This window comes from Myotis nattereri, assembly GCF_964212035.1.
Source record: "Myotis nattereri genome assembly, chromosome: 4".
Taxonomy (NCBI): domain Eukaryota; kingdom Metazoa; phylum Chordata; class Mammalia; order Chiroptera; family Vespertilionidae; genus Myotis; species Myotis nattereri.
Genome location: NC_138079.1, coordinates 34,222,354 through 34,237,572, shown reverse-complemented (window position 1 = coordinate 34,237,572; position 15,219 = coordinate 34,222,354). Strand labels below are relative to the sequence as shown.

The 15,219-nt window shown below is 38.9% G+C and overlaps 3 protein-coding genes across 13 annotated transcripts in view; 1 reads left to right on the top strand and 2 right to left on the bottom strand.

Moving 5' to 3' along the window:
• TRAPPC13 (trafficking protein particle complex subunit 13) overlaps window positions 1-12,528 on the bottom strand; it is a 29,389-nt gene extending 16,861 nt beyond the window's left edge. For 5 of the 11 annotated variants that reach the window (XM_081089988.1, XM_081089989.1, XM_081089990.1 and 2 more), the window contains exons 1-4: window positions 12,232-12,528; window positions 4,151-4,219; window positions 3,489-3,588; window positions 1,497-1,581 (exon numbers count right to left, since the gene is read on the bottom strand). In XM_081089988.1, coding sequence (XP_080946114.1) covers window positions 1,497-1,581; window positions 3,489-3,588; window positions 4,151-4,219; window positions 12,232-12,277 — 300 coding nt within the window. In that variant the 5' untranslated portion in view covers window positions 12,278-12,528. Of the gene's footprint in view, window positions 1-1,496; window positions 1,582-2,997; window positions 3,037-3,488; window positions 3,589-4,150; window positions 4,220-12,231 lie in introns of all 11 variants that reach the window. The other 6 variants (XM_081089982.1, XM_081089985.1, XM_081089986.1 and 3 more) reach the window with 2 other exon arrangements.
• On the bottom strand, window positions 8,074-10,661 carry SHLD3 (shieldin complex subunit 3). Its single transcript, XM_081090000.1, has one exon. The coding sequence runs from the start codon at window positions 9,799-9,801 to the stop codon at window positions 9,046-9,048; it is 756 nt and encodes a 251-aa protein (XP_080946126.1). The 5' UTR covers window positions 9,802-10,661; the 3' UTR covers window positions 8,074-9,045.
• Window positions 12,529-13,002: 474 nt separating the features above from the next.
• The window catches only part of TRIM23 (tripartite motif containing 23), a gene marked incomplete at its 5' end in the record, with an annotated part of 33,919 nt that continues 31,702 nt past the window's right edge, over window positions 13,003-15,219 (top strand). Inside the window, one exon of the mRNA XM_081089977.1 lies at window positions 13,003-13,083. Within this exon, the coding sequence (XP_080946103.1) occupies window positions 13,003-13,083 (81 nt within the window). The remainder of the gene's footprint in view (window positions 13,084-15,219) is intronic.

Sequence of the window (15,219 nt, the reverse complement as noted above, 5' to 3'; positions counted from 1 at the left end):
ATTTGGCCTACTGATTATAGTTTGCCAACCCCTGATTTAATGAAAGGCAGAAACCCCATCAATAGTATAACAAACATATGCACATGTATGCAAAAATTTGCATCCAATTTCTGGAAGTTGGGTCATATAGGAAATTTGGAATATTTGCTCTCTGAGGTCCTTTTCAATTCTAATAATTGATCATTTTCAAACTCATCCTAATTGGACTTCCATTCTGGTAATGCTCAAATGATCTAATGCATCACTTGGGACAGCTTTTACAAAACTTCTCCCTCACATAGAGTGAGTTTTTACTTTCTTTATGCCCTTTCTCTATGTAAATAGATTTCAGGTTGTTTAATTGAGTTGGCATATTCTATCTCTTAATTTCTAAATGACTGTAAAAATCTTCTAACGGGTCTATTTCCTACAAACCATCCCATACAATGTTTTCATCAGTCTTCCAAAACAGTGTGAATACTTCTGCTCAAAAATCTCCACTGACAGCCTGGCCAGTTTGGCTCAGTGGTTGAGCATTGACCTATTGGTTCAATTCCGTGACAGGGCACAGGCCCGGGTTACGAGCTCAATCCCCAGTCGGGAGCATGTAGGAGGCAGCCAATCAAGGATTCTCTTTCATCATTGATGTTTCTATCTCTCCCTCCCTATCCCTTCTTCTCTGAAATCAACAAAAAATATATATATTTTAAATCTCCTCTGACTGCCCACTGTCTCAAAAAACAAAAAAAGGGGCAAAAACCTTAGCCTTAGGCTAGCTTGCAAGATGCTCCACAGTGTGCACATCTCTATAATCTTACTTACTCTTATCAAGTGAATTCTGTTTAGTGCTACAAGAACACAATATGTATTCCTATGTCTCTGCTTCCGATTACCTAATTCCTCTTGTCTTTTTCTCTAAAGCCTCCCATTCTTTTAAGACCTTCTTGTGTTCCTTTTCTTCTAATAAGCTGTCCTGATTTAGGCAATATCCCCCCTGTAATCTTTCCTCCTCTTTCAAAAATTTTTTTTTTAATATATTTTTTATTGATTTTTCACAGAGAGGAAGGGAGAGAGATAGAAAGTTAGAAACATCGATGAGAGAGAAACATCGATCAGCTGCCTCCTGCACATCTCCCACTGGGGATGTGCCCGCAACCCAGGTACATGCCCTTGACTGGAATCGAACCTGGACCTTTCAGTCCGCAGGCCGACGCTCTATCCACTGAGCCAAACCGGTTTCGGCACCTCTTTCAAATTTTATTATGTTAATCAGAAATTGTTAACAAAAACATTCTGCTATTTACCTTTGACTGGTACATTTTCTTACCCAACCTATCACAAACTTTGAGGATAACGAAAATGATTCTGTGCTTAGCTTACTATACTATTAGGTATTTAATTATTGCTTGTTGTTGATGACAAAAATTTCTGTATCAAACATACATTTTAATTAAGTTTAAAAAACATAATAGAAAAGTCGTTTTAAAAAATATATCACAAACAAGAATGCCACTTACTTTTACCAATATATCTTTTACAACTTGATTGCTATCATTATGAACGCTGATATAACTGGAAAAGGTCTCTCCCAAAAATATGTTCCTGTGAAATAAAATAAATTTTTACATAGAAATCCATTCAAGATTTATCATAAATATTCTATTTGAACACCACTGGGAACTTGAAATGTAGAAAAATTTATTAAAGGATAGAGATCAGGTAAAATACTGCTTCAACATTCCTTGTTTACACTAGGCTGCTCTTTTATTCCTAAACTAGAGGCCTGGTGCACAGAAGTCTTGCACGGGGGGAGGGGAGCCCTCAGCCCTTGGGGGATGTCTGACTGACGGCTTGGGCCCACTGCCCAGTCAGACATCTTTAGCAGAGGCTCCCGCCACCGCCGATGCACTCGACAGCCGTCTGGCTGAGCGGTGCTCCCCATGTGGAAGTGCACTGACCACCAGGGGGAAGCTCCTGCACTGAGTGTCTGCCCCCTGGTGGTCAGTGCATGTCACAGCAACCAGTTGTTCTGCTGTTAGATTTGCATATTAGCTTTTTATTATATAGGATGTGATTCAAAGTACTTATCCTATATAATAAAAGCCTAATATGCAAATGACCAAACAGTGGAACGACCGGCTGCTATAACGCGTACTGACCATCAGGGGGCAGACAGTGAATGCGGGAGCTGCCCCCAGCCCGCAGGCCCCAGGCCAGCCAAGGTGGGTGCCAGCGGGGGCCCCCCAATCATCCTGCCGATCGCCCTTGAGAGGGAGGCAACGGGCGGCAGTGGCAGAGCTGGTGAGTGGGCGACGCCATGCTGGCCAAGGCGGTGCCAGCAGGGGGCCCCCCCAATCGCCCCGCAGATCGGCCCTGATCACTGGTCAGGCCTAGGGACCCTACTCATGCACGAATTTCATGCACCGGTCCTCCAGTTTAATCTATAAAGCATGCTATAAATCATGGCCCTCAACTATGGCACCAACTGCCAGTCTCTTTAGGAATAAGTCATTGAAATCAGGTCCATGTTAATAGTCTTAAGATTTGTTACTGAAGAAGATAGAAAAAGGGCAATTTTTGTTAACTAACTTATGACCTGAATCTAGAAGAGACCCAAGTAATTGGTCTCAGAGTCTTTTTTACTGATATATTTGATTTTTCAAAGTTAGTCTAATAAAAATAATAACTAGTGGCTTTACTGTAAGCATTTTATAAAATATATTTTATAAAAATGTACATTTGTAAGTATATACTATGTAAAATATTTTAAAATATATATTTATACAATATATTTTTACATGAATATATTTCTAAGTTTTGAAGACACTAGTCAATGGCCACATTCTGTAAACCTTTCATAAAAACTTAAAAAATACCTTTTAATGTCAAATTTTCTTCGTTGCAAAAGGAATGGAATCAGGGGCATCCACCCCAATAATAATCTAGAATAAGCTAAGAGCAAGAGAAGAAATAAAAAAATTTATAGCTCCTAATTAGCTGCCAAGTCTGATAACTTACGTTGAGAGAGGGCTGTGAAGTTGAATAAAAGAGGTGATTCTGAAAGACATTTGTATTAAATAAGTTAAAATAAAAGGAATCCATGGGCATTAAAAAATACAGAGTAGAGCAAAAGTATTGTTAGAGTTGTGAGTATGCAAAACAGTTTATTCTTATATTATTATCAATTATTGTATTATTTTCCATACGAACAACTATAAACTGACTTTTGCCCAACCTTGTATAGTAAGATCTAATGGAGAAAACTAAAATTCTATCACCTGAAGAATCACTATTAATATCTTGGTATGTCTCTTATTTTTCTTAACCATATATATCTTACGGTTTTTTAAAAACCAGTATCACATAGTATAATTTTGATGAAATGGTTTTTTACCACTTAAATGGATCATGAGCACTTTGCCAACCCATAGTTAATTTTTTTGAAAACTAAAGATTTGTAATGCCTTTAAAGTACTGCTACATGTCTTATGTGACTACATCTTTCTTACCCAAAATTCTGTGGTAAAGTCAACATTTCTCCCAACATTAAAATTTCTGCACCATTTACAGTTGAAGGATCATCTCTCATGAGTTGGTTAAAGAGATCTCCTATAGAAAGAAAAAAACATATAATTCTAACCTCTACCTTATAAATAACTTTACTAACATAAATATTTATCTAGAAGAGAGATTTTTTAAAAAACAATCTCTTCACAAAAGTTATATTTAAACAATCTAATATCTAATCTTCAATGAAACTAGCGCATACCAAAAAATTCTGGTTTCACAGAGAATGAACATTAGAAACAATGGGAAATAAAGGTCATGTGATACAAAATGTAGTAAGCTCCAGTGATTTTTAAAAAAGGGAATGCTAGTACATACATTGATGGAACATTTAAAGACAAATGTAATTTTTATAGTATTATGACTATGGGATGTATTATTATTAAACCTAAAATAAAAATCTCCTGTTGCCATCGGATATTAATAGTACCTTATAAATGAGACCTGTTACTCAACGGCTACCACTCGCATGCTACAAAAACAGGGAACAGAGAATGTAGCAAAGAGCATAAAATTGGCAAAGCTGGGCTTATTCGAAGGTAATAGAGGCCATCAAGATGCCAATTTTTCCCTAAGTGCAAGTAGAATAAAGTAAGTGCCATACCAGGTAAGTCTTTCTCTTCACATGTTACTGGAATATTGGTGAATAAAGTAGGCTTCGTCAACCGCATCACTGTAAATTCCAACAGTAAAAAAAAAATATATATGTTAATATTGCTTTGGGCTAGTATTCCCAAGCCAATCCATGGCATTCATCAATTTTATACTAATATAAAATATAACTATACTAGAAGCCTGGAGCACAAAATTTGTGCACGGGGGTGTGTGTGTCCCTCAGCCCAGCCTGCACCCTCTCTAATCTGGGACCCCTCGAGGGATGCCTGGGCAGTTGGACATTTCTCTCACAATCCAGGACTGCTGGCTCCCAACTGCTCGCCTGCCTGCCTGATCACTCCCTAACCACTCCCCTGCCAGCCTGATCGACGCCTAACTGCTCCCCTGCTGGCCCAATTGCCCCTAACTATCCTCCCCTGCCAGCCCGGTCGCCCCCAACTGCCCTCCCTTGCCAGCCTGGTCACCCCAACTGCCCTCCCCTGCTGGCCCAGTCACCACTAACTGCCCTCCCTTGCCAGCCTGGTCGCCCCCTAACTGCCCTCCCCAGCAGGCCTGGTCCCTCCCAACTGCCCTACCCTGCCGGCCATCTTTGACCACATGGGGGCGGCCATGTTGTGTTGGGAGTGATGGTCAATTTGCATATTACTATTTCATTAGATAGGATACTTCCTAAACTAAATATGATATTAAATACTTCCTAAGATTATATAGCAATAGCTCATTAAAAATGCTAATATATGAAACAATTTTATACATAAGAAAATAATTTTATATTTTTTAACTTAATGAACTTTAAAAATTAAATGTAAATATAATATACCTCATTACAGAAAAACTAGAAAAAAAAAGACTTTATTAAGGTATATTAGGAGAACAAGGCTTTAAAAAAAATCCTGAGTGACTTCAGTGTAAACAATATCAACAAAATATTAATCAAAAGAAGCCTGACAGGAAAATAAGCTTAGATGCATCATTTTGAATATGAAACAAAAACTTTATGACAAAAAGGACTTTTGTGAGCTGTACCCCTCTATTATAATTACTGACCACCGAAAGTTCAGCAAGTGGCCCTTCTAGTAATATTAATTCTTTGTAGAAATTGCAAAAATATCAGTTAAAGGTTTATTGGTTTATTTAATTCCAACCAGAAGTAAGATTTGTTCTTGGAACATAGAAGAATGTATCTAAAGTTTATCTAGAAAAATAAATGAAAATAAGAAAATAAATGGGGAAATAGGGGGGAGAACTGGACTTACCATATATTTAAACATTTAGGTCTACAATAAATTAATTGGCTTATTAACTGAAGACCATACAGATACATATATTAGATTATTTGGGAAAAATAATTTAACCTATAAATCCACTTAAAAATCAAGAGACATATTAAAAAGACACTATATGTCATATTTGCAGATTTTAAATACAAACTGAGAAAGCCTAGTTATTAACATACAACTATCTCACTCCTTGAAAGATAATCCAAAGTATGCCTATATCAAATATACATTTAAAATACAGTATTTACTGTCTTACAGTAATAGACATCAAAAATTATATATAATGTTAGTTGGAAAGAGCAAATACTAACTGAAGCAAGGTTTAGGAATTATAATAAAGCCCTGGTTGGTAAACAGTAATTTTGTAACCAGCCTTGAATGTTAAAGTAGGTACTTTGCCAAAAAAATTAGAGCAATAAGCAATGTGATTTTTAGTTGAGTGCCAAATATTCATATATTGCCATATGTAGTGACACTTACAGTAGAACTCACAAAACAGACATTTCATTTATTTATGAAATTCAGGTTTCTTATAAAATAAGTTAAGAAAAAGATAGGCCTGAAGTTACAAAGTGATAAACTGGGCCTAGCTCCACTTGCACACAAATTTTGCTTGGCCATAACATTAAAAAAAAAAAAAAAATTAATCTCCAGGTTTGGAATCCTTACCACATTCTACAGACTATCAAGTCCCTGAAGACATTTATGTCTGTGAATTCTGAATTAATTTTGGGCATTTTGAGATTAAATCAAAGAGAATCATTATGCAGGAGCTCATTTTGAAAATTTTCAAAAAGTGATTTTTAAGTTATTTGATGAGTTAGCAAATAAAGTTAAATTAATATAATGCCTTTTCATCTTTTTTCTTTGCATTTTACTAACATTTATTTGAAGGTAGATGGGTTATCAGGGAAAAATAAAATGATGGTGCTGTTGCATTTCCCTGGAGAGTAAAAGCTGATTGGATTTTACCAAATGCCCTCACAGATACACTTTCCTGTATGTGCCTTTGTTTCCCCAATTTATTTCCATGTCTATGTTAAGATTGTAACCCAGACACACTGTTTAGCCCTACTATTAGCTTGTGACAGAATCGTGAGTTCTAAGGTTTCTAAATATGCAAAGTAGCCATGGATTCTAAATTCTTAGGCCTTGATTACTTCTTAAGTACTCTCTAGGTAGAAGAAAAATGAGTCCCCTCTAACCCTTTCTTTTAAGATCCTGACAATATTTGCAATATTACTTAATCTTCAGTTTCCCATTTCTGAATGACCTTTTCATTTTTTCTCAAAGGGTTAAAAAGCAATTGATAGAGAGTAAATTAGAAAAATTTAAATCTGCCACATATGAAAACAAACAAGCTCTTTTTAATGTGTGGTTCTTGGATTAAAAAGCTACTACTCTTCATAAGAATCCCATGATGCTAGACTATACCTTGTATTTTCAGCTCTGTGTGCAATCATTTCAAAATAAATAAAAAGCTATCAAAGAAAAACAGTGTTATGAGTACCTAGGTTTGTTTTTTTAATTGATTTTTTAAAAATATATCTTTTATTGATTTTTTACAGAGAGGAAGGGAGAGGGATAGACAGTTAGAAACATCGATGAGAGAGAAACATCGATCAGCTGCCTCCTGCTGGGGATGTGACCGCAACCAAGGTACATGCCCTTGACTGGAATTGAACCTGGGACCTTTCAGTCTGCAGGCCGATGCTCTATCCACTGAGCCCAACAGGTTAGTGCATGATTTTTAGAGAGAGGAAGGGTGAGGGGAAGAGAGAGAGATCAATCTAAGAGGGAAACATTCATCGGCTGCCTCCTGCACCCTCCACCCGCCTACAGGGGATTGAGCTTGCAACCCAGGCATGTGCCCTGACACATACCTGTAATGCCCAACCAACAGAGCCACACTGGTCAGGGCACGAGTACCTAACTTTTAACCCTTGATTAGCAACCTTACAGTAAATAAGACCTGAACAATATAAATCAGATTCACCATTTATTTTTGCCAACTCTTATTCAAAAGCTCACTAGCAAGACTCAATGGCTTCTTGACATTTCTCCAGCCGTCTTGGATTGAAAAGTAAGACCGATGAACAAAAGAGGAAGTCATTACTGAAGAAGCTACCTTGGCAACTCCCTCTACAACAGGTGATTTTTCATTTAAAGACTTTTGGAAGCATTCATGCACATGCTGCTTATTTTCTAGATAGCAGTCTCATTTGAGACAATAAAATGATACTAAAAATAGTTAAAAACAAAACAATATTTGAACAGAGTAAAATCTAATTGGAAAAGATGATCTCTTCAGTTAAAAATTAGTAGACTCACAGCAATATCAGCCTGTGAAGAATCTCTCCAAAGGGCACATTTATCACGTATTACAGACCTCTACGATGCCAGGCACTATGCCACAAGGCAAACATGTCTCTTACTGGGTTTTTTCAAGGGTTTGGTTTTACTACTTAATAGTAGTAATTCCATGTAAACTCTGTGAGGGCAGGGTACATGTTTGCGTCCTTTCCTACTACATTCCAGTACCTAGCTCATAGGAGGCATTTAAATTTATTAAATAAGTACATGCTTTTATACACCTTTTATTCCATAATCACTTTGGTTATTTTTTAAAAAATCATCTTTATTGTTGAAAACATTATATATGTCCCTCCTTTTTTCCCCCAATGACCCCCTCCACCCTGCCCCCACTATTGTGTATCCAGGGGCTGTGCATATACCCATATAAGTTCTTTGGTTATTTCTATGAGGTGATGCATAAATCCATTTTATAACATTTTGGTTATGGGAAACCAACAATGACTTCAAGAACCAGCAGGCTAGTAACTGGTATTAACAGTCATTAAGATGGAATTACTTGTATTAGAATAAAGAGTAACTTGATTTCTTATCATATTTGATACTTCTTTTCAAAACATGTTATATAGTCTTAAAGATACATTATGGTCTTAAGAAAATTATACATTTTTTTTAACCTTTGTTTCAAGACAACACATCAACTGTTATCTATTACATATTTTTGGGAACATCAGCATAATTTGGCTGGTCTCCCATTGTGAACTATATACATGCCATGTAAATAGCATTCCCTGAAACTGAAACTGGCTTTAGTTTCATTTTTTAAAAATTATTACATTTTAGATGAGCTAAGAAAAAATACTAGAAAAATTAGATTTTAAGGATTTACCCAAATCCAAACTATTCACTGTAATTCATAGGAATATATAACTCAACCATTGAAAAAGTAACAAAAAAAAAAGGAATGGCACATTTTACCTCAAACTTCAGTATAAATAATAATTTATCACAATTAATTTAAACAGTGGCTGTTAAAAGTAGAATCAAGAAAGTTCTTGACTTAAATGACCAGTCTACAAACTCACATGATATTTATTCCTGGGATACAAACTGAACACATACTACCACACAATTATTTTTCACAATGGTAAGAATAAATAGGCTATGCTAGCAAAGGTTCAAATAAAAATTGTAATTAAAAATTTAAAAACCAGTAAAAAAATTTATTAATCTATTTCAGTATATACTGTTCATTCAGAATAGTCTTCTTTTTGACAATCACTGGAATTCATTACATACTAAAAATAATACCATATTTACGCACAAATAAATTTATTTTCCCAGTAAGAGCTAATCTTCCTTTAAGGAGATTTCCCACATATTCACAGTACATAATATCACAGAACACCCATATTTGGCCCAAATGTCTCTGAATTGTAGCATTACAAGATGGAAGCTCATTGTGCCTGATAATTCTATTGAGTTTTGCCCAAATGTCTTCCAGAGTTTGGTTGTTACATATAGTGTGATCTATTGTCCATCTTGCTCTGTAAAATAAGTGTAAATCTAGTGCCTTTACACTATCTTGCAATTTTTTAGACAAAGGAAAAATATCTCCAGTACAATTTCTGCCGGGGAGCGAAACACTCCAAGACCTCTTCTTGTGCGGTTTCCCTTTTTCTGATTGTTTATCCAGATTTCCAGAAGTAGTCTGTTCATTGAGTGTGTGTGACCGGATTAAGTGCTTCTTTTCTTTCAAATTAGGTTGAAACTCCAATAACGCTACTGTACAATCATAACTCTGTGATTTAACATCATGTTCTGAAATGGTTAAGGATTGTTTCACATCTTCAGCTGCCTCTTCAGAAATCACAGGTGGTGATCGTTTAGGTTTGAGCGGAAGTTTGGACCCATCATGTGGAAACCAAGGGATAAATCTTGATAGTGGATGTGTAGGAAAGTCTTGAATTGCTTTTTCTGCAACTTTCAGCAATTGTGTGGGATCACTCTCATATGCGCGATAATGCAATATTATTTCTGTGGTCATTCTGAAGTAATCCAATTACTCTTAATGAACAGAAAATGTCTTAGCTGAGCTCCTCAGAGCTAGGATGTAATTTAAAATTACAAGACTGTCTCTTTCCAAATCAGAGGGAAACAGGACCTAAAGTGGAAGTATTGCAAAGAATAAGATATGGAAGGGATAGCCTACATACAAACAGGCAGGGAGGAAAGGAAAAACAAAAACCAATCCCAGTATACTATTTTACCAAAGTGCTATTGGTAAATGTGAATGTAATCCACAAAACCGGAAATCCTTTCTCCCATGAAAATAAGGGATCTGGATTAGATGCCCTATCAGCTCACTTCTAACCTAAAAATGCTAGTAGTCAACATGTTTAACTCAAATGATAATAAAGAATTTGGAAATAATGATATTAATATAGTAGGTACTAATAATATTAAGACTATACACAAAACAAAGAAAAATTAGTGATTCTTAAAATACTAGATTCATAGATAGATAATTTAAAAAAGGTAATAATACTTAAAATTTTGAGACATCTCAGTAGTAAACACTAAAAGCATAAAAACGGTTTCAGTTTGCATTTTATCCAGGCCAGGGACTGGTTCTGTGACAGCCTCCTCTGTATAATTAGGGCACTTCAGCAGCATCAAAACCATGGCTCCTGAATTCCAGTTTGGAGGGAAGCAAGAAGGCTAGACCTGTATGTTTTTCTTCCTGTAACACAGAAGTCCCTCAAGCTGCCCCCCAAGAAGCATTGATAATAAGTTCCAGCATATTATTATACAGGCTCAAGAATGGAGCCTTCCAGGATCTGCAAGTTAGGTTTCCTAACCAGGTACAAAGCTGCAAAAGCCATACTTGCAAGTTCTTTCATATCTTGCACTAAAAAAAAAAAAAAGAGAGAGAGAGAGAGAGAGAGGTTGAATCCCTTCTCCTCAAAATCATTAAAAGAACTACTTGATGAGGGTTCTCCCACTGTCAGGATAACAGTGGTGGGGACTCCTGGCATGATGTCAACACTCATTTGACCACTTCCTGAAGAGTCAAAAGAAGTCATCTCATGATTATTTTCACCTACTGTCAATGTCCATTAACAGATTTGACAACTTGTAAATTCATAATATTCATAACTTTTAGTGTTTCTTAAATTATTAGATAGCACATTCTTTCAAGAATGAATGCTTTAACTTTTCCCCTTATACTTTCACACTGTAAGGTAATGACACTGAGAATTCTTTCAGTATTGTCTAAACTTCAAGTTTAGAAAAGACGAAGGAAGGCCTTGTGCTGAAATATTGCCTCAATCAATAATTAGCTTTGTGACCTTGGAAACCTTTTTGAGCGTTAAGGAGCCCCTATTCGGCGTGCTTGCTGTGAGACTGAGAGATAAAGACCCTGACAGCACCTTTTCTTCTTTTTCTTCGGGAATAACCCACTTCAGTCCAGCTCATTTGCTCAAACTAAGCTTATTGGGCATTTTGCTATGTGACTTAATAGTGCCCTTCCTTAGTTATACAGGCAGAGACGGTCCTGTTAACCCCAGCTATCAGTATCCGATTTTATGCTACAAATGGGACTGGCGGGCTTCGGGAAGGGAAGGCCCCTCACCATGGATACCACAAGGAAGTGCAATGTAACTGGATTCTAACGTCTACTGAGCATTTTCTCAGCTCAGTCGAAGAAGGGATTAGTAACCACAGAGCAGAGCATCCAAGGAATTAAAAAAGTGCATTTGTGGTACGGAAAACAGATCGGATACAGCTGAAAGCATTTAAAAAAGTTTTCCAGGAAACAACAGGAATTCCAGAAAAACTCTAACCTGTTTTTCCTCTAAATAATGATCTGATTATCAAGCATACTCAAGTTGATTGTTAGGTACAGAAAATGAACGCTGAGGTGAACTTTCCCATATACACACTATTTCGAAGCACACCACAGCAGGTTTTAACAAACCTGAACTATACCTATGTCCGTACTGGGTACTTCTAACTCTTGGGCACTGCTCTTTTACGGATGGAGCTGAAGGCTCTGTCCGCGGCAGGAAGAGACAAGACCCCAGAGAAAACCGCTCCGCAGGGCGCCCGTCGTCACCGTGGCCACAGGGCTCTCCCGGGGGCGGTGGGAGCGTCAGCTCCTGGGGCTGAGCTCTGTCTGGTGACTGCAACACACACAACGGAGGGATCTGCCTCTCTTGGCTTGACAAGCCATGCCCTCCCCGCCGCGGCGGGTCTCTCTCTCCACTCCAGAGGGAGGCTCTCAAACCTAAAATCAGGGCTGACATTGCTTCCCGCCGCTTCGGCACCAGGGGCAGAGCAGCAGGGCATGCACCGAGTGTCAGGAGAACGAGGCCTACATCCCACAGGCCAGGGCTGTGAGGCCAGGACTTGGAGATCTAGAGAGAGGAGGGGAGAGACCAGATGAAGGGGAGTCGGGTTCGCAAAACTTTACCTTTCAGAGCCAGCAGGTGCTCCTGTTTGGGGGGGTTCACTTCCATTTTGACCGGCACTTTCCACCGAGAGCCTACGGGGGTTGAGGAGGTTCAATCCGACTCGGAAAAGAGCAGAAAAACGCACTTTCGGGAAGGCAGGGCGTCAAACACAGTCCCTTCCGGTGGTGTCTTCAATGCCCTCCTTATCAGGTCCTTTACGACCCAATGGCGGCTTCGCACCGAGGCCACATCTGGCCTGTGGGATACCTATACATAGGATACTCCTCCTCCCATCCGCATTCACACTTGGCGACTGCACGACACCACTCGCCAGAGCAATACTCGGCCTCCGAAATTGCGACCTTGTGGCGTAAAAGATACAGAGGTGGCACGCTGGGAATTGTAGTTTCCATAAAAACCGCACTGCATGCAGGGAGATGTAGTCCCTCTTGGTCCCCCTTCCTTTCGCGGCTGGGGACAATATCTTGCTCTTGGAGCGGGAGTTGCATCCCAACATTTTACTTCTGTTTTAGCTTTACTTTTTTTCTTAACTTCATTCCTTCCATCAATGGCAGACTCTTTAATAACAATAAGAATAAAGCGCCCATGCGCAAGGATGTGCACCCAGCTAGTGACTGGCGGGAGGAGGAAGGAGGCGGTCCTGGGAACATTCCCCCGCCCCGCGCCGTATTGCGCCTGTGCGCCAGTGGCGGGCGCCGAGGCTTCTGGGTAGGTGGCTCTGCCCCGCCCCTCGGTTGGAGGCCCTTTCGGGTGCTTCTGCTGCTCCAAGGATGGCTGCTCTGGTTGTAAACAAGGCTGGATCGGGACTAGACAGTGGCCGTCAGGGCAGCTGGGGCACGGCCGTGGTGAAGGTGAGGGGCCTTGCGTTCTCTGTTCTCCACCGTTGGCCTGCCTAGGGTTCATCCCCGAGATGGGGCTGCAGCGCCGCGGCCCGGGCTGCTTTGGGCGGGATGCGCGGCCTCTGGGCCCCTCTTGGCTGCACAAGCCAGGCCCTCCCCTCCGCGGCTGGTCTTGTGTTCTTGCCAGTCCCCTGCCGGGCATCACCTAGGGGGCATTTGTGAAAAGCTTATGGGCCCGTGAAGTGACCTGGGCTTTCTTCCCCCAGGTCTTCTGATTTTAATTAAACTCAACAGGCATTAATTAGCTTATTTTTATTAAACCATTATTATCTCCAGGTATTATGTTAGCTTTTTAAATCGCTTGTGTCTACTGATGAGGTTGATGTTAATTCCCGTTTTACAGGTGAGGAAACAAAGGTTTAAGTGAACAGTGTGTGGCAGAGCCAGGGTTGACAGGCTCCAAAGTTTGCTTTTCACTATTGCATTACTTGATCAGACATCAATTATTGGGTGATCTCCCCCTTCCTCTCTTGGTCAACACTTTTTTAAAAAAGAAAATATTTTTATTGATTTCAGAGAGAAAGGGAGAGGGAGAGAGAGAAAAACATCAACGACGAGAGAGAATCTTTGATCGGCTGCCTCTTTGCACTGTCCCCCCTACTGGAGATGGAGCCCGCAACCCGGGCATGTGCTCTTGACCTTTTAGTCCCCAGGCCGACGCTGTAGCCACTGAGCCAAAGCAGCTAGGGCCTGGTCAACGCTTTTCAGAAGTCTCCAACATCAGCACATTAACACTAGGGTCTATGAATTGCCCTGTGCTTGAAGTTTGAAACTCTACCCTGTGTAAATGCTCCTAGATGCCGTTACTAAAGAATCAACTGAAATAACGTGGAATTCATTTTTCCCTCCCACTATGTATATGGGAAAATTTGGAAGGGGAAACTGATCATAGTGGTTTATAGAATCCCTTATTTATAACCTGAGATACTGATCATTACTGGCTACATCTTCGAATCACTGAGCATGTTTAAAAAAACACAAACTGATGCAGCCCCTCCTTCATCCCCCAGTTCTGATTAAGTTGACATTAGTATATTTTTTACATTCTCAGAAGTGATTTTATTTTATTTTTAAAAAAATATATTTTATTGATTTTTTACAGAGAGGAAGGGAGAGGGAGAGAGAGTTAGAAACATCAGTGAAAGAGAAGCATCGATCAGCTGCCTCTTGCACATCCCCTACTGGGGATGTGCCTGCAACCAAGGTACATGCCCTTGACCGGAATCGAACCTGGGGCCCTTCAGTCCGCAGGCCGACACTCTATCCATTGAGCCAAACCGATCAGGGCCCAGAAATGATTTTAATGTGCAACCATGTGTGAGAACCACTGGACCAGGTAATATCTGAAGTATTTTTTATTTATAATAGCCTTCTATGATTTTTCACCTAATGTTGGGTTTATATGACAGCAAATGATACATTTCTGCTCACAACTGTATTCTCAGTCAGTATTGGTGGTTGTTGATTCATCTGACCTTTATATACTAGTATTGATGAAGTTATTCTGAAAACACACAGCATATCCAAGATGCAAAGGAGCCCTCTTATTATAAGGCATATTGTGTGGTTGACATTTTATTTATTGAATTGTATGTTTTTCTAAGTAGAGAATATCTGGATTATTTTGTGAATTAACGTGAATTAAGAAGTTGTATTAGGCATGAATATTATTGCTGTATCTACTTTGTTATTCTGTTTATCTTAAAATCTCAAAACTCTACCAAAGCCTGATGGTACTTCAGTCTGTAATAGCACACAGTTTGATATATTAGAGGCTCACTTTATTAATTTTAATCTTTACATGTAATATGTGCCTAAGCTATGCAATAGGACAGTCCTTTTTGGCAAGAGCCTCATGCTGTAATTTGTAAGAAATATGTTGGCATAAATTTTTTTTTAAATTGTCGTTTTCATAGATGAAAGCAAGGAGTGTTAATTGGAAGGTAAGAATTGAAGTATAATAATGCCAACATTATGTAAACTGGCCTCTTGTTTAATGAACAAATTGACAGTGGCATGGCTTTTATCATTAGAGAAACAAAGATAAATATCTAAAATTATATTATTTACATTCAGAAAAGAATCAGG

Excerpts from the sequence above, each read along its gene's own strand:
- SHLD3 (XM_081090000.1), bottom strand. The coding sequence starts at position 9,801 with ATGACCACAGAAATAATATTGCATTATCGCGCATATGAGAGTGATCCC.